The sequence below is a fragment of the Grampus griseus genome, assembly GCF_964374135.1.
Source record: "Grampus griseus genome assembly, chromosome: 5".
Classification (NCBI taxonomy): domain Eukaryota; kingdom Metazoa; phylum Chordata; class Mammalia; order Artiodactyla; family Delphinidae; genus Grampus; species Grampus griseus.
This window is the reverse complement of record NC_138998.1, coordinates 62,938,934-62,966,522: the sequence shown is the minus strand read 5'-3', so window position 1 is coordinate 62,966,522 and position 27,589 is coordinate 62,938,934. Positions and strand designations below refer to the sequence as shown.

General features: G+C 47.6%; 1 protein-coding gene across 3 annotated transcripts in view; it reads left to right on the top strand.

Moving 5' to 3' along the window:
• Positions 1–27,589, top strand: part of DGKG (diacylglycerol kinase gamma) — a gene marked incomplete at both ends in the record, with an annotated part of 156,310 nt that overhangs the window by 38,769 nt on the left and 89,952 nt on the right. Inside the window, 11 exons of one of the 3 annotated variants that reach the window (XM_082655497.1) lie at positions 2,347–2,421; positions 3,122–3,244; positions 7,711–7,828; positions 9,356–9,444; positions 12,530–12,646; positions 13,621–13,713; positions 15,251–15,310; positions 17,816–17,895; positions 19,065–19,139; positions 21,716–21,801; positions 26,348–26,437. In XM_082655497.1, the coding sequence (XP_082511623.1) occupies positions 2,347–2,421; positions 3,122–3,244; positions 7,711–7,828; positions 9,356–9,444; positions 12,530–12,646; positions 13,621–13,713; positions 15,251–15,310; positions 17,816–17,895; positions 19,065–19,139; positions 21,716–21,801; positions 26,348–26,437 (1,006 nt within the window). The remainder of the gene's footprint in view (positions 1–2,346; positions 2,422–3,121; positions 3,245–7,710; positions 7,829–9,355; positions 9,445–12,529; positions 12,647–13,620; positions 13,714–15,250; positions 15,311–17,815; positions 17,896–19,064; positions 19,140–21,715; positions 21,802–26,347; positions 26,438–27,589) is intronic. The other 2 variants (XM_082655499.1, XM_082655498.1) reach the window with 2 other exon arrangements.

The following is a 27,589-nucleotide window of genomic DNA, read 5'->3' as shown; positions in this document are numbered from 1 at the left end:
TTCATTCTAGTGCAAACACACACTGCAAAGCATAGTCAAGTATGTGTTAGATAGAGCTGTGTGCTAGAGGGAAAATAAAGGAGGGAAAGGAAGTAGTGGAGGGAGCTGCAGTTTTAGCTGGAGGAACCAAAGAAGGTCTCCCTGAGGAGGGGACATCTGAACAGACACTTGAAGGAGGTGAAGGGAGTGAGTCATGGGGAAGCACCTTCCAGGCAGAGGGAACAGCAAGTGCAAAGGTCCTGAGGGATGCCTGGAATGTTAGCAGATTAACTAGGAGGCCAGAGTGAGTGGAACAGGATGACTGAACAGATGAGGTTGGAGTGCGTAATAGGAGATGAGATCAGAGAAGTAATGAGAAGGGACGGGGCGTTTGCAAAGCATTATCAAGCCTTACAGGTGATTGAAAGGGTTTTCTCTTTTACTCTGGAGAGGTAGAGAACCATTGGAGATTCTGAGCAGAGGAGTGACATGATTGACTTAGGTCCTAACGGGATTGCTCTAGCTGCTGCGTTGTCTAGACTGTGGGGATGCAAGCAGGAATACCAGTTAGGAGGCTATTAAAATAAGCAAGACAAGAAATGATGGTAACTTGCACCAGGGTAGCAGCATTGCAGGTGGTAAGAAGTGGTTAAATTCTGGATCTATTTGGAAGGTAACACTGGTGGACTGAAGTGAGTCTCAAAATAGTTCTCTCTCTTTCCACTTCCCACCAAGACCCCCTGGCAGTTGGATGCCCAGCCTCTTCGTGAACACTCCCAGTAATGGAGAGTTCACCCAGTACCTTAAAACAGCCGCTCCACCACTGGGGATGACTGTTAGAGAAGGCATCCCTCCCGCACACAAGGCATCTCTAGTCTGCCAGGGAAATTTTCAATACAAAACCTGATTCTGCTCTTCTCTCCCCTCCCCCAACCCAGTGGTGAGGTCAAAATAGGCCAACCCTCAACTCTTCCCTCCCTCCATCCCTCAGCTTACTTCTGCCCTCTGTAGCTGACCGGGGCAGCTGACCAGTGGAGTACCAGTTGTACACAATAGGCCTTCAGGTATTTGAAGGTACTATCACATCTTCCCAAAAATCTTCCCCAAGCTCATACTTCCTAATTTCTACACTGTTGCTCATAAGGAAGTTTTAAATCTCCATTCTGGTCAAGCTCTAGTTTGTCAATGCCGTTCTTACAATATGGCATAGAACTGAACCCACCCCTCCAGGACTCTTTAAGTATTCACATCAGGGAACTAGTTCTTCCTGAAATCTGCCCACTCTGCTCCCTGAAAATGCCCACCTATTTACACAGCCCAAGATTGAGTCTAATTCTCCATTCCTGAATCACATCGTTTGCTCACCTTGGATCTTGGACCCAACTAGTTTCACGAGCTCTTTTCCATTGGAACTTCTGCTGAGCCCTGTTCCCACCATTCTGCCCACTTCCTTATCCCCATCTACCACTTCATCTGCAGTTTTGCAATGGGTTATTTTCTACTTTAAACGAAATACAATTTTTTAAATCCCTGTTGGGTTTTAGCTTGCTTATTTTGACCCAACATTCTACCTGGTGAAAGTAACACCTTTAAACCTTGCTTCAGTTCTCCAACCTGTGTCCCCAAATCAACCTTACTATGAACATCTTAGATGGTGTCCAAGACATGCAAATGCTTTCTCAGTCCAGTGTGTTTCAGTGGGACTCTCAGGGCACTGATTCATTAGCATCCAACAATTCTGTGACGTTTTAGATGGAGCCTGGCCTTGGTACCAAACAAAAGGCTCACTCATTAGGCAAACATACCCTTCATGAATTTCCTGTTCCAAGAGTCCTGGACCCAGGACTTGATACAAAGGAAACAAAGGAGATGCCAAAAGGAATCTGAATCATAGTGCCTGAGAAAGGACCAACACAGTGGCTCTACATCCAACTGAAACTGACCCCCAAGGGGTATAGATGAATCCCAAGTTGCTAAAGCTGTGGGAATGAGGTGTGGGAAAAGAGGGAAGAAGTAAGTGCCTTGGTTTGTAAGTATTTGTAGGACCACAAAGAAGGAGGAAACAGGAGTGCTTTCTATGCTAAGTCAAAGCACAGAATAGGGGAAGGAAGGTGGGTCTAGGAGGAGGTCAGTGTTCAGTGAGCTTTCTGCATACCTCTGGCTTATCCACGGTCTGTGTTTCTTGTGAGCTTTGTGGTCCAGGCAGAAATAAAGAGCAAAAACAAATAGTGAGTGCTTGATGAAATGCCAGTATACCGTACCAGCTGCTTCTCACACTCTGCCCTGCCCATCTTCCCACGGGGTTGGATTTGAGTCTTGCTTGTAAAAGCACGTCTTCAGTTGGCTTCTCTCCTTGGTGTTTTCTAGGAGATGGATCGTATTGTCACCCAGATGCTGCACATTGCCCAGTATCTCGAGTGGGATCCCACGGAGCTGAGGCCTGTGAGTTTCCAAAAGCAAGGGGTGACTTTCCAGTGAGCTTCCAAGATGAGAGTGGGACTTGGAAACACATGTTTACGGTGCAGGCTGTCCCAGATCATCTTCTTAGAGGTGACTTCTCTGGGTCCCACACCTTGATCTCCCACTTCCCTGATAGGAAAGATTAGAGGCGGCAGGGGAAAGTATAGACTAATTCAAATAACAATACCTAATAATACCCCCTAACGCTTTCACCAAAGCTAAATTTTTATAACAGGAGCTCAGAGATCAGAGAATTTAGAAAGACTTTTAAAGATTTTTCTCAATCATTAGATAATATTAATAATAATAATTACATTGGGGGCTCCTCTGAGTCCGATACAATATTTAGCGTTTTCTATACATTTTCTCTCATCTTCACTACCATGCTGCAAACATAGCAATACTAGTTCCAGTTTACAGACGAGAAAAGCAGAATCCAGAGAGTTGGGGTGGCCTGTCGAAGGCCACACAGGTCAGGGCAGAGCCAGGCCTGGACCCCTGTTCTCCTCACCCCCATTTGCTCCCTCAATGCTCTACTCACTCCGAATCAGAGGGGAAAGGGGTAAAACACAAGCCAGAAAACAGAACAGAAGAGAAAGAAAAGGGCAGGGTGGGCGGGGCAGGGGTGGGGCAGAGAAGTCGAAGAGGAAAGTGGACAGTGGTTGCTTTATGGATTCCACAGATATTGAAGGAGATGTTACAAGGGATGGACTACGACCGGGATGGCTTTGTGTCTCTCCAGGAGTGGGTCCACGGAGGGATGACCACCATCCCATTGCTCGTCCTCCTGGGCATGGATGACTCTGTAAGTTGCAAGCTTGAGGTCAAAGTCCTCTCACCTTTCAGAAACATCAGGTTCCATGTGGAAGTTAATATCCTTGGCTTCTGCCCCAGACTTCCCAATGGACAGCCCCTATGCTCTAGGCCAGCCCAAGAGTCCTCTCTTTTTACCTATTAGTGCCTGAAATATTATTCATTCATTTGACAGACGTTTACTAAATTATTACTAAATAAAGATACTGTTCTAAGGGCTACGAGGGAACACAGATACAATATTCACCCACCGGAAACTTATGCTCAACCAGGCAAAGGGCAAAAAATATTCAGGGAAGAATTCCATCTTTTTCACAAATTAGGTTTAAAAATGCTAAGAGAGTTGGGGAAGGAAGGAAGGAAAGGAAGAAAGAAAGGAAAAAATACTGATTTGTTGTGAGGCAGAGGGCGTTCAATAATAATATCTTTTTTTTTTTTTTTTTTTGGTACGCGGGCCTCTCACTGTTGTGGCCTCTCCCATTGCGGAGCACAGGCTCCGGACGCGCAGGCTCAGCGGCCATGGTTCATGGGCCTAGCCGCTCCACAGCATGTGGGATCTTCCCGGACCGGGGCACGGACCCGCGTCCCCTGCATCAGCAGGCAGACTCGCAACCACTGTGCCACCAGGGAAGCCCATAATAATATCTTATTTAACAATCAGAACAACCAGATAAGGTAGATTTTTTTTAACCCATTTAAACAGATGGAAAACTGAGATTCTGAGTCCGAAGAGGAAAAAGAATAGCCAGCATTTATTTGTACTTGACTCCAAAGAACCTGCACTTTCGAACATCTCACACTTAGGAGTGAGACCAGTGGAAGAAACTTTGGAGGGTGTTTGCCCTGGCTCTGAAGGATGTGTGGGATTTTGATATCCCATTCTTGAGATAAAGATAAAGACCTAGGATATTTGATCTGGCTCTCGAGGATGGGTATGATTTGGCTGGTAGCAGAGAGAGTTTGTAGCTTGATCAAAGACCCACATGAAAGAAAATTCAGGGTGTTTTAGAGAAACCTCCCAGTTTTGATCAGAGTAGGGAATACATGTAGAGGCTTAATGTGAAATCACTGGCATCTGACCTGGTCTGCTTATTTACCATGAAAGTAGCTTCCATACACGAGGTAGGGAAGATTAGAACTAAAAGTACAAATGGTGACATTAGCGTTTACCAGTACAGTCACACGGGTTGTAAGACAATACCTCTTCAAGATTACTGAAATGTCAAAGATAGGGACAGAACAGCAGGTTCATTTGGGTTAGCCTCTAGCTGATGTTGTTGCCTGTGCTGTGTCCATCTGACAGTTCTGCAATTCAGGACTAAAGCTGAGCCCTCATCTCCAGCCCTCAAGGACTAAGAATCCTGCAATTATCTCATAGCGTGTCCAGCTCTTTCCAAGTGCTAAATAGAAATCAATGAACCAGGATCTCCTTTTTCCTTATAACCCTAGAAGGTCAGAGCTGGAAGAGAACTTGGTGCTCCCTGGTCTGTCCCCTTCCTTTTTCATACCAAGGACCAGAGAGGTAAAGGCACTTGCCCATGGACACACACCTAGTTAGTACCAGAAGCCGTCTTCCATATTCAGTGACAGCAGACTTCTCATGCAGTGATTTCTTACCAAGAACCTACCGTGTGCACGAACCCACGTGCGCTAGGACCTGGGGGTGCTCAGATAGGTTAGGTATACTTTCTGCTATCAAGGCTCAAGATTATAGCTGAATCAAAGTGAAAGTTCTGCTTGAGTGCTGTTCTAATGCACCTGTTTTTTCTCTGAAACATGGAAATAGAGATGGGACATTTTAATCACAAGGAACCAATTTCTAGTTCTGTTTCCTATTTTGGACTTGTTGAGTCCAAAGTGCCACCAACTCTTTGCTTGGAGGGGATCCACTGTTTTATGGCTGAAAGAGGGAGAGACATTATTTCTTCAGCATTCTCCCCAGTGTCTCCCCCTGATGCCAAATCAGCCTTGTATTAAAACCATACTTTACCTCAGGAATAATGCAAACAAAAAACAAATGTGCATTTGGTTTTTATTAATTGAAATTTTATGCATTTATTTGAAAATAGGCACTAAATTGTATGTTTTCACATTAATAGTTGGGGTTCTAGGGAAAGCGTTCCTTGATGTCTTAAAAGCCACCTTGCTTGTTTGGCTTTTTTCAAAACCCACATGTGGCCACTGAAAAGTCTGGGGATCTCTGAATGGCATGTATGAGAAACAGTCTGTCTCCCAAGGGAACTGCAGTCTCAACCCAAAACCTGGCGTGCATAAGGAACGTTACTCCTACGCCCTGCAGCCGCCAACGTGCAGAAATAAAGGAGCCACATGATGGTGCTATAACCCAAGCAGAAATGTTACTTTATCCCAAGTCAGGGTCCCTTTGCTTCTTACCCTGTATCTATGAAAATAGCTGACTCTCCCTTGCTCAGATACTAATTGATTTTGCCAATAAAGGTATTTCAGGTCAAATGACCATCCCTTGGGCTGGATGAAGAAGGAGCTGGGTCTGCTAAGAGTGCTGTAATTTCCCTTCTGTCCATGAAGGAAAACCCTGGTCTGTGGAGGTACAGGAGAGGCATGGAAGGAGCATGGGCTCTGAGGCCAGCAAGAGCCCCCAGTGTGACTACGGGCTCAGCTTGGTCACTTATTATTTGTGTGGTCTTGGGCTATTTATGTAACTTCTATGAGTCTTTGCTTCTTCATTTCTAGAACGGGTCTAAATCTACCTCCTTACACGTAGGAAAGCACTCTACTTATTTTTGTGTCCCCTACTGCCTAGCACGGAGTAGGAACTTAATAAATGTTTTCATTTTCAATGTGTCGGGCACTGGATTAGGGTCCTCACTTATAGTATTTCACTTGATTTTTACAAAAATCCCTTGAGGTCAATGTTTGTCAAAGGAGTGAATGAATAGATATTTAAGTGGGTCATTTAATCAGTTACTGAACCCATTTACTAAAGTAGAAGCCATTAGATAAAAAGGCTTTAATTCTGTAAGACTCAGGTTTTGGAAGAAGCAGGGTTTTGAGGTGGTAAGAAGAAAATAACGTATCCTGGCCCCAGGAGGAGACCAGCATTTGAAAAAGCATGTGGGCTCCTCTAGAGACCATTAGCAGAAGAGCTGAGCACAGGAATGGGTCTGGCCACTATGACCAACCCAAACCAGAGGGACACAGAAGTAAGAAGTGGGTTTCAATCCAGCACTTTGGACTCCATGTACCTGACTCTCAATCCTTACCACCTTACAGTACTTTTTACTACCCTTAACAACAGCCCAAGAGTGTTACTCTTTTTTTTTTTTGAGTGTTACTCTTTTGATGGAGCCTATGACAAAAGGTCAAGGACACCATACCTGGAGGGATGCCCCTGAAGCCACAGTCTCCAGCAAGCCTATGCTCCCAGGGGCTAGAAGGTGGGAGCTTTGGTGTCCAAGGAAGGTGTGTGATTACGTGAGGCTTGGCTTATCTGGTAGATAGAATGAATTTGCTCCCAAGCCAAGTCAGGGGGAAATGGCTTAACCCTCTTTCTGTCTCTGTCTCTTTGCTGTTTTATCTGTGCACAGAAAGGTGATGAGAGGAGTACATTGTTTTTACTAAGCTAATTTTTTCTGATTATAAAACTAGTACCTCCTCACTGTAGAAAATTTGGAAAATACAGAAGAAAGTAGAAATTAGAGAATAAAATAAATCCATAGTGCTGCTAGCTATAGCTAACCTCTGTTAACAGTTTGGTGACGTTTTTTCCCGTACAACATATCATTGTATAAAACGGAGATCATAATATATCATCAAATTTGCATTCTGTTTTTTTCCCTTAGAACTTAGTATCATGAGCACGTTCCCAAACCATTCAGTGTTCTTATAAATATGATTTTGATGGCCACTTAACATTAAATCATACAGATGTACCACAAACCTTTTGGTCATTTTGAGGCCTTTAGGATATTTTCAGTTAATTTAAATAATGCTGGGTTAAACATCTGACAGAGCACAAAAATGCTCATCTATCTTTCAAAAATGATTTCTTTAGGATAGAATCCAAGAAAGGAAGTTTATAAGTTGAAGGTTGTAAACATTTAAAGGATAGATAGATGGGTGATAGATAGATGATAGATCGTTATAGATAATAGATGATTGATAGGTAATAGATGACTAATAGATGATTGAAAGAAAGAAAGAAAGAAAGAAAGAAAGATTGTTCTGATTTCCACTCCCCCCACCACATACTCTACTCAGATGGCCCTAATTTTTAATATTTGCTTATTTTAGAAAATACACATAAAGAATTTTGTTTTGATTTGCATTTCTATTAAAATAATCTTTACAACAGTAAAATAAGTGAATAACAAAATAAATTTGTGAATAACAAAATAAATTTGTTTTCCAAATATGAGAAGAGACTCTTTTTAGAAACAGTGGGGCTGCCTGCATCTCATTCCCTTGCTGTCCCCGCAGGGCTCCAAGGGGGACGGGAGGCACGCCTGGACCATGAAGCATTTCAAGAAACCAACCTACTGCAACTTCTGCCATGTCATGCTGATGGGCGCTCGGAAGCAAGGCCTGTGCTGCATTTGTGAGTAAACTTCCTTCAAACCCCTTTTCCCAGGAACTGTCTTGCTCTATACATGATTGAGCCATTCCCAGAAAAGTTTAGGCATCTCTGCTTCCTAGCTTGAGGGATTTGCCATATTATTCCAACAGCAGAAAATAAAGCAAAACTTCCATGTTCTATTTTTGTTCTACCCAAGTCAAAGGGACAAATATTATAGGCCACTGACTGCCTAGAAAAAGTTAAGGTTCAAATGTAGTTAAAAAGCATCTCATAGTAATTTCAATTGAGTTTTGCTAATGAATGTTTTGGTTGGTCAGAAGAACCTGTTTGTTTTTTTTTTAATTAATAAGCAACTATATTCATATATACAATGGAATTAAAATTATCCATTTGTTTGACTTTATAATCTATTTAGTAAAGTCAGATTGGAGAGGAGAAAAAAACACACATGGAAAAGGCAGGAGGGAGACTGGAAAGGAGGACAGAAGAAAGAGATGGAGGAGAAGGAAGAAAGAAGGGGTCATGTAGGAAAGAGGGTGGGTTTGCAGAGCAGGAAGAGAAGGGAGGGGCTGCAGCAAGAAGGCTTTGTAGGGCCCAGGCTGCGTGGGTGCAGAATCCTGCCCCCCACCTCAGGATGCAGACAGCAAGCACTCAGCCTGAATCCTCCAGGGACTGGGGAGCTGCTGCGGCAGCGAGGGCCGTCGGGTACGGAGCGGGTCACCAAAATGTTTTATCTGCCATGCACACAGGAGCCAGGCAGCAGGCAACCTCAGCCACAAAAGTCATCGTAGCAGAGCTGGGCCCAGTGTCTACCAAGAGCAAGCATCAGCAGGCAAAAGTAGGGGCCCCCCTGTCTTTCCAGCACCTATTTCAAATCCAGCTCTCACCCACTTTTCATAGGCCCAGCCTCATTCCTAGTACGTTCTAGGCCTGTTGGCACAGTAGTAAACAGTAACAACAGCAGTCATTTGTGGAATAGCTGTTCTGACCTGCACACGTGGTGCTTTATACAAATTATGTGATGCTGCAAAGAGAAAGCAATCTTCTTCCCATTTTTTAGAAAACCCTGAATTTCAGAGCGGTGAAGGAACTTACCCTAGATTGTGTGGGTAGTTACAAAGGGCAGAGGCAGAGTTCAGGCTCAGGCCTTCCTGTCTCCAGAGTTAGGAAGACCCCGGCCTTGCTATCCACGCCCCAACATCCTGACATTCAGTACTGTGGCATTGGCATAGCCAGGATGACTCCTCACTCCCCTTAAGCGGAAAGCACCTTTCTGGGGATGTCTTCCTGCTGCGTTCACCACCCGCGGTGGAAGGCAGTGTGGCAGGGGGGAGGGTGCAGGAGCATGTCTGGGAGATAGTCATGGACTCTTCTCAGTGAACAACTGGAGACTTGAATTGCCATTAGGCAAGGCCAGCTCCATATGTCCCCTGCCCCTGACTGGCCATGCAGAGGGAGGCACGGGCCTCAGCTGGGGTGGGGGGCAGGGGGATGGCTGACCTTCCCTACGTGGTCACTCACCGTCACTTTTCTTATTTTTATTTTCAGACTGTAAATACACCGTCCATGAACGCTGTGTATCCAAAAACATTCCTGGGTGTATCAAAACGAACTCAAAAACCAAAAGGGGAGGAGAGGTTGGTGATACCTATTGCCTTCTTCTCCTGCATGCTGTGTCCCAGGCAACATGTCCATCTCCACAGATTCCTGGGCAGGAAGGGGCTTTGGGAGCTTTGTACAGTCCCTTCTCTGCCTTGAGGACCACCCTTAAACCGTCTTGGCCATCCATCAATCCATTTAGCATCTGCCTGGTGCCCACCGTGTGCCAGATCCTGTGCCAGGGGGTATGCAGGTTAAAAGGTGGTCCTCAGCCTGGAGGACTGTGCAGTCTAGTGGGAGGAGACAGGCATGTAAGTGAAGCGCAAAGTAGCGAGCTGTGCAGTAGCGATAGGGCTGTGTGGGACATACAGTTGAGGCACCAAGCGTGGCGGACAGGGAAGGTTTCACCAGAAAGATGGCATTTGAGTTGTGTCTTGAACCCAAATCAGCGGGATTTCATAAGGAATCCAGGAGGACAAGGCACCCCAGGCTGGAGAAGCCTCAAGTGTGAAGGCGTGGAGACGCGGCTTATTATCGGATCTGTACTTGGTTCCGTGTGACTGGGATAGAGGATGCTTAGAAGGAAGCGGCGGGAGATGTGCTGCAGAACTGGTGAGATCCAGGTCTTGTGAGGCCAGCTGAGGACTTGGGAAGGGGTTTCATTTGTAGCTAAGGGGCCGTTGAAGAGCTTTGAGTACATGAGGAGGTGTTTGGGTTTGCAGATTAGGTTAATTGCTCTGACCATGGTGCCAGAGAGAGATCAGATCAGAGGGGGTGAAAAAAAACTTTTCCAACAGTTCAGGCAAGAGTTAATGCTGCCCTAGGGCCTGACTGGGGTGGCGTCTGCACTCACCCACTATGCTCTGCTATGTCTGCAGTAGCACAGTGATGGCTGTGTCTGTGCTGAGTGAGTGTCCCCCAGCCATGCCAGTTGTTGAGTGTTTTGGCCGTCCCACTGGCTAAGGTAGAAGACATAAAGGGAGAGTCTGAGAGATAATTTGGAAGGTCCTACCACAAGGACCTGGTGACAGTCGTGTAGGGGATGAGAGAGGGAGAGAGGTTGGAAATGGCTACCAGGTTTCTAAGGTGGCCATTGGCTGGTACCATTCACTGAGTCTGGAAATAGACTGTTCTTCAAATTAACAGGGGAAAGGCACTCCGAGTTCCTGCAGAGGGAAAACCCCATTGAGGAATCTGAGTCAGGAGATGGTTAGCAGGTGGGAGTGGTATCCAGCCCTTACCCAGTAGGACTCCGAGAGAGAAGGGCACCTCCAGGGACACGCATGCATGCCTGTGAGATGCCACGTGGCCTCTTGTCTACTCCTTCCGTACCACACCCATACACACACCGTTCCATGTCCATGCCTTTCACCAGGACATATGGTGCACCTCCTGGGCTCAGGCCCTAAGCCTGCACTCCTGCCATTGCCACACTTGGAACAGAGGGAGACCTCTGAGGGCCCAGCAGGGCAAATTCACGACCTTCTGAGTCTCCAGAGGCAACCTAAGTCTTTAACCGTCTCTTCTGATCCTGGAAGAGGATGGAGAAGGTAACGTGGTGTTGGGAGACTACCGTGGACTTGGAGTCAGGAGACCTGGCCATGAGTCCCTGCTTGGCCACTTACCTTGGAACCTAGGACCAGTTACTTAACCTCTCTGCAGCCTCATATTTTTTCTCTGTAAAGTAAAAATAATAATAATCTCAGAACAAATTCATTGTGACCATGTAGATGACAAATTGATTAGCAAACTGAGTTCTTTATACCCTCAGGGGTGAATGGCAGAAGGAGAAACTACAAAGTACATGTGACACGTCTTCTAGAGCAACAGTTTTACCAAAAATCTTTTGGAAGGAGGACACAGTAACTTAACTGATAAGTAATTTAAAACTTTTACCTAATACAGACATGGATGGTGTCATGCAGATATTCCATGTGTTTTTAATATTGTGCTTGCAGTTGGCACTTCAGGCTATGTCCCCACGTTCCCCCAGAGTCCATATCCACCCCTTCCGCTATTCAGGATACCCTGGTGAAAAATTTTTTGAGGAGTTCTATAGAATTCCCGGGGGACTTAACTGAGGGCTCAGACCCCCAGAATTTGGTGTCATGGGTCGCTTTGCATTTATAGTCACACACGTACACATGCATTCACACCTGCTTCCCAAGTTCCTGGGCTGCTTCAGGGGCATGTCCTGGCCAAGAGGCAGGTACAACACGCTCGCCAGGAAACAGATGTGAAAGCTGCTGGCTGATGACCCACACTAATCCCTTGGGGCTTTCTCTCTAACTTCCTTCCTGAGTGCTTCTCAACCTTGGCTGCATGTGATAATCACTCAGTGTGCTCTAAAACATACTAATGTTGGGTCTCATCCCCAGAGACTCTTAATTTATTTTGTCTGGAGTGAGGGCTGGGCATTAGGACTTCTAGATGCCGGCCAGGTGGTCCTGAGGGGCTGCTAAGGCTGAGAGGCACCGACCCATAGAAGACAGAGGGGGAAGGGATTCCCCATCAGGGGCACCCCCCCAAGGGCCAGGACTGTGCCAGGAAGGCCCTTCCAAATGTGCTGTCTCGTTGAATCCTCCCAGAAAACCCAGAGGTTGGGCATTTGATGCCAATTTCTGCAGATGAAGGACCTGAGACTCAGAGAGGTCCAGGAACTGGCCAAAGGTCACCCCGCTGCAAAGTGGAAGATCAATGACTCCAACCAGTTTTGTCTGTAGCCCAAGCCCTGCTGTGTTTCCCTGCACCCCACTGCCTTCCAGAAAAGGGCACACACAAATACATCCCTTTGCAAAGAGTTCCGGTGACACACAGATGAACTGCAAGACGAGATGCTCAGAGGCTTGACTGCCAGGGGGGGTGAACTGTTCAAAGAGCAGGCAAAGTGGCTTTCCATCCACCTCGATTAGCATGATAGAGGTTAGGTAGGGAGTGACCACACTGGTGCAGTTCAGCAAAGCAGCCTGGCATCCAGAAGTGCACCCACTAAACAGGAACCAACCCTCTCTGGCCTCCCCGCTCCCTGCGCTCCTCCCAGACCCTTCTCTGCAGGCCCAGGGCCCAGGGCCCTGGGATGTGTTTCTGCAGCCTTCCCTGGTATCCTTCGCTTCCCTCCTGCAGGGGATGCAGCATGCGTGGGTGGAAGGGAATTCCTCTGTCAAGTGTGACCAGTGCCACAAAAGTATCAACTGCTACCAGAGTGTCACCGCGCGGCACTGCCTGTGGTGCTGGATGACGGTGGGTTGGCGCCCAGGGCAGTCCTGCTGCTTTTCAGTGTGGTTTTTTGCTCAAGCATCCTGCCAGAGGGCACGAGCAGAGCTACGTGGGCAAGGCTAGAGAGGGAGCCTAGAGCCCCTGTTCAGTGCCCTAAGTCTAACTGCCTCCAGTAAATCACCAAGATGCCCAGAGGGAGGGCACCCCCCAGGGCTGCTTAAGAAGAAGCTGACCAGTCTGCTCTCTTTGTGGCCAGGCAGCTGTGAACAGCAGGCTGGACCATTAACTTCCTTCGCCTGGGTGTTGTCTGGGCCGGGGGCACTGACAGAGTGGGAGAGGAATTAGATACTCAGTCACCTGCATCAGAGGAAGGCATACTCCTGACAGCAACCCCACTGCCTGGACAAGAGGCCTGTGCCCACTGCCATCATCCATGACAAATGTCCACTTCCTCCTTGGACACCTGGAGCTGCCTGACCTGCCTTCCAAAGCAGACTCAGTGCCGTGTCTTGTCCCCTTGACTGGGTATCAGCCTCAGAAAGGACGTGTCAGACTGCAGAACTCTTAAAATGCAGAGGTCGAGTCATGGGGTTCATCTCCAGCCTCTCATGGGTTTGTTCAACAAGATCTCCTTCCTTCCAGTGTCTCAGAGCCTAAGGAGCAAATATCCCATGGGGGCTCTGGAATCCACGTGGGGGTGCTATACGGACAGGCCACAGGCCTGCTCGGGACCGTTTTGCTCCAGCTGCCATGGGCAGCACTTGGTCTCCTTTCTCTGCCCACAGCAGACTTGGCACCCGTAACCAAGCACAGACACCGGTACACACTACACACCACACACACACTCTTTCTCTCTCTACTTTACTGTGAAAGCCAGCAGTGCATCAGGATTTAGAGGAGCACTAGGCAACCTGCCTCCCTAGTAAATTTCTGAACCCTCACACTTGACATTTCCTTGATCACTTTCACTTAACTCTCATCTTCATTTTTTCCTCCAGTTTCACCGCAAATGTGAATTGTCAACTTTGTGTGACGGTGGGGAGCTCAGAGACCATATTTTGCTGCCCACGTCAATATGCCCCATCACCCGGGTAAGTGCTGCCACCCCGATGGGGCTCTGGCTCCCCTGCAACCCCAGCTCATGTTTCAGATGCAGGCAGCATTCAGACAGTCACACCCCTCCGAGGGCTCCCTCAGCAACTCTTAGGATTTGTGTTTTCAGCCCAAGTTTAAAAGAGGTCAGTGCTGCACAGTCAGATTGTCCGGGAAAACTTCCCTGACTAAAATGATTCCAACCGCTGGCCACCCAGAATGCTCTGAAATGGCCCAGCAAGGAAAGTGCATTCATTCTAAGCACCTTGCAGGCAGATCACATATATGGAACCTCAGTGAACACCTGTGCACAGCTAGGCTTCCCAGGCCTCCCTTGTCCCTGTCACCCTGTCTCCTGTGTCCAAACATGGACCTCCCTCTGCCTTGAAGATTTCCACTTGGGTGTCACAGCCCTTCTTGGAAATGAAAGATGCAAACGTAAACTCTATTTATCCCCATCTGAAACTTTCTCTGTCTCCTGTGTTGAAGACCCCTCTTTCAAGCCAGGCACCAAACACCTTAACTGTCCTCCTTCCCCACTGATTCCTCACATCTCACCCTGGACTTGACCATCTTCTTTCTTATTAAAAACTAAAGAAAAAAACCCACCACTTTAAAAACTATTTGGCAGTATCTACTAAGTTGGAAATACACAAACTATGACTCAATAATTGCCCTCCCGTGAGACATACGAGCCTTTATTCCACCAGAAGACATGTCCGGGAATGTTCCTATCAACTTTATTCATAACAGTCAGGCACTGGAAGCAAGCTAAATGACCACTGACAAGAGAATAGGTAAATAAGTTGAGGCAGATTAGTATAATGGAATACTGCATTGCAATGGAAAACAACCATGCTTAGATGCAAAAATATGGATAATCCCCAAAATATAATGCTGAACAAAAGAACCTAGACTCAGAAAAGATATGGTCTATGATTCCATTGATACGAAATTCAAAAGCCAGGCAAAACCAATAAGGTGTCAGGAGTCACAACAGAATTACGCCGGAAGAGGCAGTAGTTACGAGGGCATATACGTATGCAGAAATTCACAGAACTGTAGATTTAAATTTGAGCATTTTACTATATGTGACATTAAACCTCAATGAAATGAATAATAAACATTGAAAAAACAAACAAACAAAATAGGACATATGCCTTAGGATTACATCATTTAGGTAGTGCTTAACAGAGAAACCAGATCTGAAACCTTGCTTCTCAGAGCTCAGGCTTCTAAATCAACAAAGTAGATTTCTGCCCATTTCAGTGTTTCCTCTGAAACACTGTGTCCCTTCCAGTGTCTCGAAGTTAAAGTCAGGGCAAGTGATGACAACTGCCTGGAGAGTCCTTGAGAAACCCAAAGGGAACATTTCTTTTTTTACGTCCAAAGTCCCACTTTGAAAAACTCCTCCCTACACTATATTGGTTTTCTATTCTCTTCCTTTATATTAACCATTTGTTTTTCTTCTGATTTCCTTTTTTGTAGTAGGCATTTTGTTTTTCAAAAGATGCTTGTCTTTCCTCTCTTTTATAGGACAGGCAAGATGGGAAGTCTGACGGTAGCGTGTCAGCCAAGGACGAACTTGTAACGCAGGTACCTCGGCAAGCCCCAAATCTACTCACTCGTTCTAAGCTGGTCCAAGGCTGTGGAGGGGAGAACAGGATTTGGCTTCTAGAGAAACACATCTCAACATCTGCTTTCTTATCTGATTGATTGTATCACACAGGACACTGTATTTCCAGCCTCTGGGGTTACCTTTGACAACCACACTGTAGGCAAGTGGTGCGAAGGGAGGTTGGTTGATCCCGTGGCTGGCCGAACTGGCTTTATCACCGTTTTAGGAACACAATGCATGGAACTTCATTATGCATACTCCCTGAATAATAGCAAGAATGTGACTTAAAGGTAGACAAGTAGGTTTTCCAGGACTGCCAAGCTGTCTGCAGAACGTGATCTGCCAGAACAGAGTTAACTAGATCCAAAAGTTCTTCTTCATCCTTAAACGTATATTTCAGAACTCGTTTTTTTAGCTGGATCCACCAATGAACTTCTCTTTGTGCCTTTCACAAAGTTCCAGGGGATGCAGGAAAGGCAGCCTGGTGAGGTAGAACAAGTACCAGAAAAGGAAATAGCACACTGGGGCCTTCTCCTCTGCCTCTGAACCTTAAGTTTCCTTGTTTGAAAGGGGGGGCGTAGCAATCCCTGCACTGCCCACCTCCCATAGATGCTCCTAGATTCAATGAGAACATGTACATGAGTGTAAAACATAAGCAATGGTGCTTAATGTGGGAAAGCTCTAGACACCTTGAAAGGGAGAAAGTCAGATGGAGCACGCACACACACACACACACACACACACACACACACACACACACACACACACGGCGCAGGTATGTCAGTTGTTTACAGCTGGCATCTATCTGGTTATCCTGCATCTGTTCTGATTGGGCAGTGCCCATGCTGTACAGGTTGTTAAAACATTTTGGATATCACCCCCAGAGATAAAGAATTACTCCTTAAGCTCCAAGATGCTTCTGGGTTTCACACAAATAATCACTCTTGGCAGATGAGAAAATTCCTAAAATTTATAAAGGATGCTGCTGTCCATTTCAAACAATATGGCCCTGTGTTTGGTGAATTTTTAGCGTGCAATCTGGAAAAGTAGGCATTAGATAGTGAATATGGAGCAAAGCTGCATCTCTATCGGTGTGTCCTTCTGCTGAAGATACAGGTATTTATCAAGTGCCCACTCTTGTATCTGGGGCAATGGGGCCCTTGGTAGAAAGGTTATACACACACACGCCCTGCTCCTGAGGCATTAAAATCCATTTGATGTTTTGTGATATTTACCTGAGAAAATAAAAAATAAAGAAATATACAAATAAATGATAACAAAAGAAACCCAGAAGATATTATTGGGTTGGCCAAAAAGTTGGTTCTGGTTTTTCATAAGACCTTATGGAAAATCCAGAACGAACTTTTTGGCCAAACCAATATATGCTTCAAGTGCAATAGCTTTCGTTGCAATGATCAAGGAAAACTTCATAGAGGAAGTAGCTCTTGAATCGGGCCCTGAGAATGAGGAGTTCTTTTTTAAGAGGTTGCAAAGAAGGAAGTGGGCATTTCAGGAGGAGAAGAAACCAGTGTGAGCAGCCCCAAAGGGTGGGAATTAACTCCCTAGAAGGTACGAGCCAGGCTTGGCTGGAACTGCAGTGAAGGTTAGAGTAATTAAGAGAGAACAGTAGATTGGTGCTGCACTTAAATGCCTTGCATGCCAGCTTAGGAGATCTGGATTTTATCCTCTGGGTAACGAGACATCTTTAAAGGTTTCTGAGCAGGAGTGGTATGACTAGTGATGTCCTGGGAAGGAACTGCATGGGGGCAGCATACAGGACTTCCCCTGAGGTGGGCAAGGCCCGAGCAGTGTGGGCACTGTGGCAGCTGCTGGAGATAAAGAGACATTCCAGGGAAAGAATTGGCAGGACAGGGTCTTCCCTGTATGCCTGGATGAGTAATAACCGTAGCCAGGAGAGAGGGCCAGTTTTGTGGGGAAAGAAGATAGGTCAGGTTTGGAGCGTGTTCTGGTGAGACATCTGGCTGAATGTACCCCCTGGACAGTGAGAAATGTGGAACCAGAGCTCAGGAGGAAAATGGGGGCTGGAAATGTGGATATGGAAGGTACTGGGGTGGACGTATAGTTAACTCCATGGCTGTTACTTTATTTAGGTGTAGGCCGGATGGCCCTGACTTTTAAGATCATAATCAGTTGTATCCCTCACAAAATCTAATCTCGTGCTGTGGGCACAGTGCCACACCATTGTGAATAATTTGAAGTTGTAATGCTATTGCCCCATCTCTGATCCCAACTTCAAACGCTTGTCACCATTAACACTACTTAAAGGCCATTAGGCTGGAGACACTTAGCTGTTTAATCCCTCAGAAAACTCAGCCAGTGGACCAGCACCTTACTGCCTCCTGACCTCCTCTCCTCCGTGCCTGGAACTGCTTCTCTCCCAGGAGCTGCCTTAGCATCCACTCTCATCGCATTCTTCCTATTGGCTGAAACAGAGCTAATTTCTTTTTCTTTTGCCTTTTAAGTATAAGATCATCCCCACCCCGGGTACCCACCCTCTGCTGGTTTTGGTGAACCCCAAGAGTGGAGGGAGACAAGGAGAAAGGTATGTTCTCTTCTTTTTCGAGATGGAGAGGCTAGGCCAACTGTAACCAAGGGGGCTGTGGACATGGCAGACCTGTGGTCCAATCCCAACCCTACCACGGACCGCTTGATGACCTGGTCCAAGGGACTTAATGTCCTTGTGCCTTGGTTTCCTCCTCTGTAAAACGGAGGTAATAATCGTTTCTCCTCCCACAGGGGTTTCGTGAAGATTAAAATAGACACAGTGCTAGCCTAGGGCCTGTCACGTGTGCCATTATTATGGTTCCCAGAATCAGACCAAGTTCTGAGACGTCTGTTAACTTCCCAGCCTTGCAAGTCTTTTCTTGATTTAAGAGACGTGGCAGAGGCACCTGGTTGAGACCTCCTGGCCTATCCCACCCTTGAGAAAGCAGGGCACCCGTCTCATCAGTGAAGGAAACGCCCAGTCAGTGGGAAGCCCCAAGAGAAGGGGAGGGGAGGGGTGGCAAGGGGCAGAGCAGCTCTGCCTCCCAGTGTTCAGCTCTGGGGCAGGGTGATCTGGAATCCAGGTTTTAAAAAATAATAACCAGGGTTTAAGCAAGAATTATGAGAGCCCCCACCCCAGTCCTAGGGGCGGAGCACCCCTCCTGAACTGACCTGATTAGCCTCAAGCTGGAGCCTTGAAACCAAGCCTAGATGTGGTCACTGCCCCCAGCCCTCCTCTGCCCCAACCCCACGTCCTGCGTGTCCTCCTGATCCCAGGATTTGGGGGACCTTTCCATAGAGGGTCCCTTGGTGCCTTTGTCTAGCCCACAAAGAGCAGAATCATCCTACCTAGAACATACGGAACACTTGGGAGAAGGTCTCCATGAAGGAGAAGGCTTTAGGAGAATGGAAATTCTGTTCTCCGGGTTGCTCTGTCCTGTCCTCTGTGCAAGGGGTGCTACTCCTGGGGTTGGAGACTGGAGTGCTGGATGGTGGGGAAGACCTTGAAATGGGGTGAGGGCATGGGTGAGGCCAGCCAGACCTGGGACTTCAGGGTCTGCAGGGCCTGCATGCATTCTTCTCCCCTCTTGGGTATAAATGCACCCACGTTCCCACCATCAGTGGGCTGCAGAGGTACTTGCCCTCCTGTGACTTCTCACAATGACAGTCCCCTTCTCTGTCTTGGTCTCTCTCTCTCTCTCTCTCTCTTTCTTTTTTTTTCCATAGAATTCTTCGGAAATTCCACTATCTGCTCAACCCCAAACAAGTTTTCAACCTGGACAATGGGGGGCCTACTCCAGGGTATGGAGATATGATCTTTACTTCTTATTTCTCCCCCGCACCCTTAGATCTCTAAAGAAGATAGCTTTTGGGGTCACGTTTTTTTTTTTTGTTTCTTTCATCGGTGGACTTGTCCTTCCTGCCATTTCACTCCTTTTCTCTTCTTTTCCTCATATCTACTCTTACTTCCTCCTGGAGATACTCAGGACCACCCATTATGGCTAACTCTGGGAAGTAGCCTCCTGTACTTTATCCCAGAAAAAGTTGTTGATTTTGTAAGAGGGAGAAATTGCATATGTCATTTGTTGGCTTGACAAGAAGGGCGGGCTGGTAGATTACTTTAACTTATTTGCAAGGCCATATTAGCTGGTATCTTCATACTGAATTATCAGGGAGAAGGAAAGAGTTTTCTTACCACTGTCTGTGTGTGTTTCAGAAATCTGTACAGCTGACTCAGCTTACCACTGCATGTTCTGTTGTGGGGGCCTTTAAGGATCAAGACAATTGGTTGTTCGATGAAATCACCTTTTTCCTGAATCATCCAAGTTAGATGTTGTTAAGCTCCCCCGGCCCTTCTCCTGTCATTTGCCTATTGGCCATTTCCCTGCTCATCAGCAAAGTGTCAAGGAGACGGGGAACAATGAGAGGAGACAAGGCAGCCCCTCTGCAGCGCAACGCAAGGTCTACAGGAGGAGCCGGTCCTTGTGCTGGTGGCGGACATGATGAGCCCTGTAATCAGAAGCCCCTCCAGCATTAGGGCTGGAAGGTACCCAAAGCCTGGTACCTTCTCACCAGCCAGAGACAGTGCACTAGAGACATCTGCCAGCCAGCCCAAAGCTATCTCAGTGCCAGGTCCTCAGACTTGCACCTGCTAGGCTGCGCTTTCCAACACACAGCTGCTTTGCCCAACATCTGAACCTGCATTTCTACTCTGGGCTCAGCAAGACCTTAATAGGGGCTGGAGTAAGGACTCTAAAAAGGAACTCTGTCCCTGTCTTTGGTTTGACACAAAGCTATTATTAAGGCAGCGTTGGTGCAAGACCCACTAAAGGGGAAAGAAACACAAATGTAGATTCAGCACCTCTGCCGTGACTTACCTGTAAAACTAACTTCAAAATAGAGCCCACCCGTACGGCTGCGCGTACCATCACGGTCACCATGGTTGCCAATTACTGCTCCATTGTGACTTGTGACTGAGCAGCAGCCCACAAATACCTTTACCAGCCGGCTCTCTTTTAGGGCATTTTAATACTTGAATACAGACAATACTCACTTAACTGCATCTATTCTCAATTGGTTTTGCCCAGGATGACAAGCCTGGTGGCTACTTCTAGAGCCACTGTGCCCTGAGTATCTCTCCGTGCTGTACATGTCAGCCTGTAATCAGACAGGCTGTCTAGCTGAAGGGAGCCTCCATTCAGAACCCACTTCATACAGGAGAGCAGAATTCTGCAAGAGAAAGAGAGGGAAGGGGATGTTAATTTGCCCACGCATACACTGGTGACTCAGAAGGGATCTTCTCAGATCACCGTGCAGGGCAAAGAGGAAATACTGAGCTTCAGCTTCTCAAGCCCCACCCCAAGGCCTCCACAGGTCATGTCTGTGCTAAAGCAGAGGTTCTTAACCTTTTTTGCGCCAGGAACCTATTTGACAGTCTGATGAAGTCTACGGACCACCTCTTAATATTAAGATAATATTTTTTAATGTATAAAATGAAATATGTAGGAGTAACAGGGAAACTCATTATATGGAAAAGAACAGTTATCAAAAGGTTTAAAAACAAATTTGTGATAGGAGAATATATGTGATTTACTAAGACATTATATACCAAGGTCCAGAGACAGGTCTAATAGCTATTGTAAATTAAAAGCAGCGATGAGCAGAAGTGATATAAAGTATCTACCACAGCTGTAGTAAAACATTGACATACCTGTGATTTCGGCCGCTTCACAAAGTCACAGGTATTGTTAATACCTCTGTGATTTGTGGCCTACATACATAATTGAAGGAAATGCTAAATTTCACTTAGAGCTTTAGGGAAGTTAAGAGTGTAACATTTTCTTCCAGTTCGTGGCCCTCTGGCTTCTACTCCCAGACCCCTTAGATACGCGCTTCAGGTTAAGGGCCCTGCTCTAAAGGGTTAAGACCCCCGAGGGGAGATGGTGCTCCCTCCACTTAGGTCTGGGTGGGATGAGGATGCAGCCAGCTCAGTGCATCTGACTTAAAGGGGAGGTCGTGAGGACAGAGCAAGTGAGAGAGCCGGAGAGGAGTCAGAATGCTGGGGGTTAGTTGTATCAGTGTCAAAATAAGCAAACTATGGACTCCTCTGCCTAAATCGTAGAGAATTTCTAGAAAACCATTTTCTGTGTTGAATATCGAGTTAGCATCTCCTTATACAAAGACGGCTCCATGGGATTCATACTCAATGGCATTGCTTAGTTAAGTTCTGGTTTCATAACATTAAGTGACCCTTTCAACCCCCAAAGGAATCAAGGTCATAACATACTCCCAGGGAAGGGAGCGGGCGGGGGACTCTGACTCAAGGAGTGTCGAAGGTCAGCCTGTAAACAAAACCGTTTTGGCCTTTCTACTTCCAGACTCAACTTTTTCCGTGATACTCCAGACTTCCGTGTCTTGGCCTGCGGAGGAGATGGGACAGTTGGCTGGATTTTGGATTGCATTGGTAAGAATGGGCTGGAAGGGCCTTTGCAGTTGACTTATCCTAAATACATTTAAAGTCAGAGGAAGGCAATCAACAAGAAAGAGAAACGGAGCCATGTTTTGTTCATCCTTGTTTCTACTCTTGGACCAGTGCTTGCCTAAATATCTACTTTGGGTGGAAAAAAAAATAAAAGAAGATAATGGAAGGATTCCCACTGGTACAGATGTAACAGCTTAGTTTCAGGCCTTGCTTCATAAATAGCTGTCATGGCCGGGGTTTAGGCAGTTGCAGGACAGGCCAGATGGGGAGTTGCGGGGAAAAGGAGCAGGGCTGGGACTCCAGGCAGGTCCAGGGTGCTGGATAAAGGCCAAAGAACTAAGCATTGATGCATAGCCCGGGGCAAGACACCTTGAGATGAACACGTGCAGCTGGAGCCCAGAAAGCACACCTCGAAAGCACAGATGAATGCAAGCAAAGAAGTGCCACGGTGGGCTGCGTCCAATAGGCCGAGATCCAAAAGGCTGTAGGGAGGGTAGGGAAGGCACAGGCTGGGTATCAGGAGGCCTGGGCCTAATCCAGCTCTGCCTGGATCTGTGGGTCCTTGGACACAGCACCACCAGTAAATGATGGAGAATGATTCTGAAATTCTCAGACAAGGGGTATATTCAAGATCTAACCCTGGAGCACCCAGATGAACACTGGGACATGGGACATAAGCCTAGGAAAGCAGCCAGGGGTATTGCTGGGGAGGGCGGTCATCAAAGTCCGAGATGTCCCAGAGCAACAAGCCCTGCGCTGCTTTGGTCTTTTCGTCCTTCATTCCCCAAATCCTAGCTGTGCACCTCCAGATGCCCAGCGCCCCTCAAGGCACTGGTGGTGCAGCAGTGAACAGAGGACAAATATCCTACCCTCATGGAGTTTCCTTTCTAGAGGGAAGAGGCGGGCAATAAACAAAGAAATAAGTGAAACATACAGTGTGTTGGAAGGTGATAAAAAAAACAGCAGAAAAGGGGGAAAGGGAGCTCGGCAGAGGGAGTGGGGTTGCAATCTAAGACCAGGTGGTTCCGAAGGCCTTGAGGAACAGTTGACATTTGCATGGAGACCTGGAGGAGGGTGAGCCTTGCGGATACCTGAGGGTGGAAGGAACAGCAAATACAAAGGCCCTGAGGTAGGAGCAGGCCAGGCTGCCAAAGGCAGTGGGAAGGCTGCGGAGCGTGCCTGGGGTGTAGTGCGTGAGGGTAGAGTGGCAGGGGATAAAGCAGAGATAATGCAGGGCCAAGTCACTAGGACATGTAGGACATTATATGGAATGTGGCTTTCATACTGGGAAGGTCCCAAGATGCTGGATGGTTTGAAGCAAAGCAGGGACACAACGGATTACAGAAACAGAAAAGGGTGGAAGCTGGCAGACCAGTTAGGAGGCTCCTGCAGTAATCCGAGGAGGGGGACTGTGCCATGGACAACAGTAGTGACAGAGGAGGTGGTGAGAAGGAGTCAGATATCTTTTGAAGGTGGAGCCTGCAAGATTTGCTGACAGACTTCATGTGGGAGATGAGGGAAAGGAAGGAGTCAAGGATGGGCCAGGATAGACCCTGAACAGGGTGGAGAAGCCTGGGCCCCCAGGGGTCGTAAGCAGACCACCTGGAGGAGGGGGACCGGCACCCCGTACACCTGCCACATCTACTCCCCCACAGGCACTTTGGTTTCCATGGACACAGCCCTGCCAAGCAGCCACCCACGCTCTCCTGTCACCTCGGGCTCTGGAGTTGTTTGTGGGAGGAGGGAGGCGTCCTCTGGGAGCCGAGGAAGGAGAAGCTGATCAGCAGGGGGTGGATGGCTGCAGTACCTGGAGCTGCTCGCACGGGTCCCTCTCCATCGGGAAGGAGAAAGTAGGCTTTGCTGATAAGTTTTATAAAACTCAGTTGCAGAGGACACAGGCGCTATACGCTGCCCAGAACAGAAAGGTCATGTGAGGTGATCTGCTTTTTCACAGGTTAGTGGCCCAAAGATTAAAAAACAAGGGTAAAAGGAGTAACTGCACAGTTTTCATTCATTCAAGAGAGAGGCTGAAGCCCTTGTTCTGTGCTCTCCGCCGCCCCATTTCGGTCCCTTCTCTGATGTGCTGTCCTGCTACAGCCAGAGTGGTCATTCCTGAATGTCAGTGGGGTTGTGATGTGTGCAGAGCACATCAGTGGCTTCCCAGGATTCTTAGATAAAGATAAAAGCTCCTCAGATGCTCCACAGGGCCCTAAGTGGTCTAGCAGCTGTCCAGCCAGCCTCATTTCCTACCGCCATCCTCTCCCTCTAGACCCAGACACCCAGTCCCTCTCTCAGACCCTTGAAGGCACCAGTGTCCCTTCTACCACAGGGCCTGTCTGTTCTGCTCCCCTGGCCTTTGCTTGGTCCGCTTCTACTTCAGATTTCAGCCAAAGTGTGGCTTCCTCAGGGAAGCCTTCCCTGATAACTCATTACAGGACCACACTCCTTTCCTTCCCAGTATGAATCTGAAATTATGCATCATTTCTATGAAGACCTTGTTAATAGCTGTCTCTCCCTCTCAGCTGTAGGTACCGTGAGAGCCGGAGCCATGGCTTTTTTGCCTGCTATTAGAGCCAGAACACCTAACACGGCACCTTGGCCTTCAGTAAATATGTGTGGAGATACTATGGTGAATGAGATATAGTTCCCCCAGGGAGGTTACAGGACATTTGGGGAACATCCCCCAGGGAGGTTACAGGGCATTTGGGGAACAAACAAGTAGTCAGTTACAAGACAGTGTGACGAGATCGCCCCTGGTACTAAAGAAACACTCTGGAGAGGCACCAGGTCCAGACTAGGGCAACCAGGGAGGGCTCTGTGCTGAGCAGCAGAGAGCTTGTGGTTTAAGGCCCTGAAAGCACTTCAGCAAGGTTGACATGTCGAGTGGGAGGCAGGACATGAGAAGGATGAGGCTAGAGAGAAAGGCAGAGCCAGGAAGGGCTTCGCTGCATGCTAAGGGGTGGTGGGAGCCATGGCAGAAGGGAAAGCAGTGGACTAGTGTGATCAGGCTCATGGTTCAAGGATTTCCTGCCTGGGTAGAAGTGTGGAGAACACACTGGAGGCTGAGAAGGCAGAGAGGAGGCTGCTGCAGCAATAGCAGTGGGAAGGAATCATACCGTACCAGAACTCAGCCATCACCACGGGATGGAGAGCTATTAAGGGGATAGCATATAGAAATTGATGTGTAAATGGATGTGGGACAGCATATAGAAATTGGTGTGTGAAGGAAAAATCTAGAATGACATCCATGTTTCTAGCCTCAGCACCGTGAGGATGGTTGATCTGCTGGGATGCGAACCACAGAAGAAGGGGCAGACCTAAGCAAACAAGGGCCTTCCAGGCAAAGGGAAGAGCACATGCAAAGGCAGGGAGGCATAAATGTGGACTGTGTGTTCTGAGAAAATGAGAGAGTCCAGTGATTTACTCCATCTCAACCCTCTTGGTGGTAGTCTCAGCCCTGAGTCTTGCCTAAGCTCAGCCACTTCCGGCATGAGTCCGATTACCTGGGGCATCTATGAACACCTGTTCTGCTGGGGCAGCCCTAGCATGAGCTTCACGCAGGATGCTGATTCTTGCATCACTCCCCACTCAACCCCCAGCCATGCTTCCCAGTCACATCCCTCACATCCTCCCCCGGCACCTGGTGCACTGAGGTTTATGTAAGTGGTGTCCTCCGGAGCCCAGTGGGTGTCTGGCTTCCTTCAGCTTTTCCAGCTCAGCCAACATGCTGCTGTAGACCTACAGCCAGATTAAAACATACATGTTCTGATGTGCTTTCTCTAACGGTTCAGTCTGATGCTCCTTTACAACCATCATGGGAGACAGGATTAGGAATCAGTGTGTTTGCAGGTCTGGGAGGTGGTGGAAGTGGCAAACTGGTACCCGGGTGCCAAATAACACCTGGGGGTTTTGCTTCTTAGACACAGTGTTATTTTTAAGCTTCTGAGCCTGAATGACTTGAGGCGAGGCATCTTCAGTTTTCCAAGTGCCCCACCATTTTCTGATATCTCAGACCCACCTGTTTTACTATTTATGCACCTGCCTGGCCTCTGAAGAAAGGAGGAGCATGGACTTGGAGGCACAGAGATCTGGGTTTGGATCCTGGCTGTGGAATGACTTTCCCTCTGTGAACTTCCATTCCTTCATCCATGAGAATGATAATACCTTGCAGGGTCTGTCTGAGGGATAAATGGGGTAAATGCTACTTATCATTAAAGATTAAAACTGTGCAAACTAATGTTTTTGAGCTATATGCTTTCACCCCAAAGGAAAGAATTAGGATGAAATGAGGATAAACAGGTGAAAGTTACAGGGAGACAGATTTAACTCAATTTGAAAGATTCCTTTGCAGTGGTTAACACACTGCAGATGGAAAAGATGGCTTTAGGAAGTAGTGAGTTCCCCATCAGGAGAAGAATTCAAACAATGCTATGGAGGGCTTCAAGCATTAGATCAGGGATAACTAGACAACTTGAGCCTTCTATAATCACATGGCATATGGTTCTCTCTTCCTCTTCATGGGTTGCAGATAAGGCCAACTTCGCAAAGCATCCACCCGTGGCTGTCCTGCCTCTTGGAACGGGAAATGACCTGGCCCGCTGTCTCCGCTGGGGAGGGGGTGAGTCTGCATGGGAGAGGCCTTACCCTGGAGACGAGTGCTCCAATCTACAGGGAGGCTCTGCAGAGCTAGGCTGAACTTTCCTCTTAGGGATCACATTCCATGGAGTAATACTCAACTCTGGGATCATCTCTACTCCACACTTTTTCTTTAACCTCCATTCCATGCCGATGCCTGTGTCTACCCCTCACTAGATTTACTGTCAGCCTGAAACTCAGCTTCGAGTCTGCCTCCCCCAGTAGAACAAGTCAACTTCAGGGTGGAATCTCCTTTGTCTCCCCTCCAGGGTTCATCCCAGTAGGGCTCACTTAGGGATTTTTCTGCATGAAATTCCCCGTCTCCAAATTATTGATCTTCTGAATTAGGATTCAGAATGCAGACCGAAAAGCCACTTCGCCAGCTACTAGGGGCGTCCAGATCATCTTAGGGCCCCATGGCCAGGGGCCCTCATTTTGAAATTCACCGAAGGGGGGAACTCAGAATGGTAGCCAGCTTACAGTGCAATGGGCAGGAGCTAAGGAGAACCTTGCAAACTGCAACAGCCCCTGTGGAGCTGGGCGTGCTCCAGAGAGTGGAGAGGTTCCGGTCAGCACATGGAACAGACAGATCAGCCTGGCAGGCAGAATTGGGGTGAGACTCCACGTGGCGGATCAATTCCGAGCGTGATCCAAGACCAGGTCGGCAGCGGTCGGTGTGCGTGCTTGGAGGGCAGGGGCAGAGCAAGCAGGAGCCAGCCCTAGAAGGAAGCTGGCAGGTGTGGGCAGAGCTCCCAGGGTCCTCAACCACACACTGGGCTAGGGAAGGACCCTCTTTTCAAGAGGGGACAGGCAAACTTGTAGCCCCACGCTCTGGGCATCTAGGCAGCATAGCGAGGCACACATTTCACACAGCCTTGTGCTCCCTGATAGCATCAAGGCCCTCAGCTACCTTGTTGGTACTGCTGTCTTGTGAGGCATCCCCTAAGGAGCGGACGAGAGCCCTGACAACTTGAAAATACTCTTTAGGGTTGCCCCAAAGGTAAGCAGGAACATGGAAGTGTTATTTGAAAGAAAAGATTCTCTCTCCCACTAACTTCTCACTTACAGTTCACTTGCTACATTAATTTTCTATTGCTACTATGTAATAGTAACAAATGATTATAAACATAGAGGC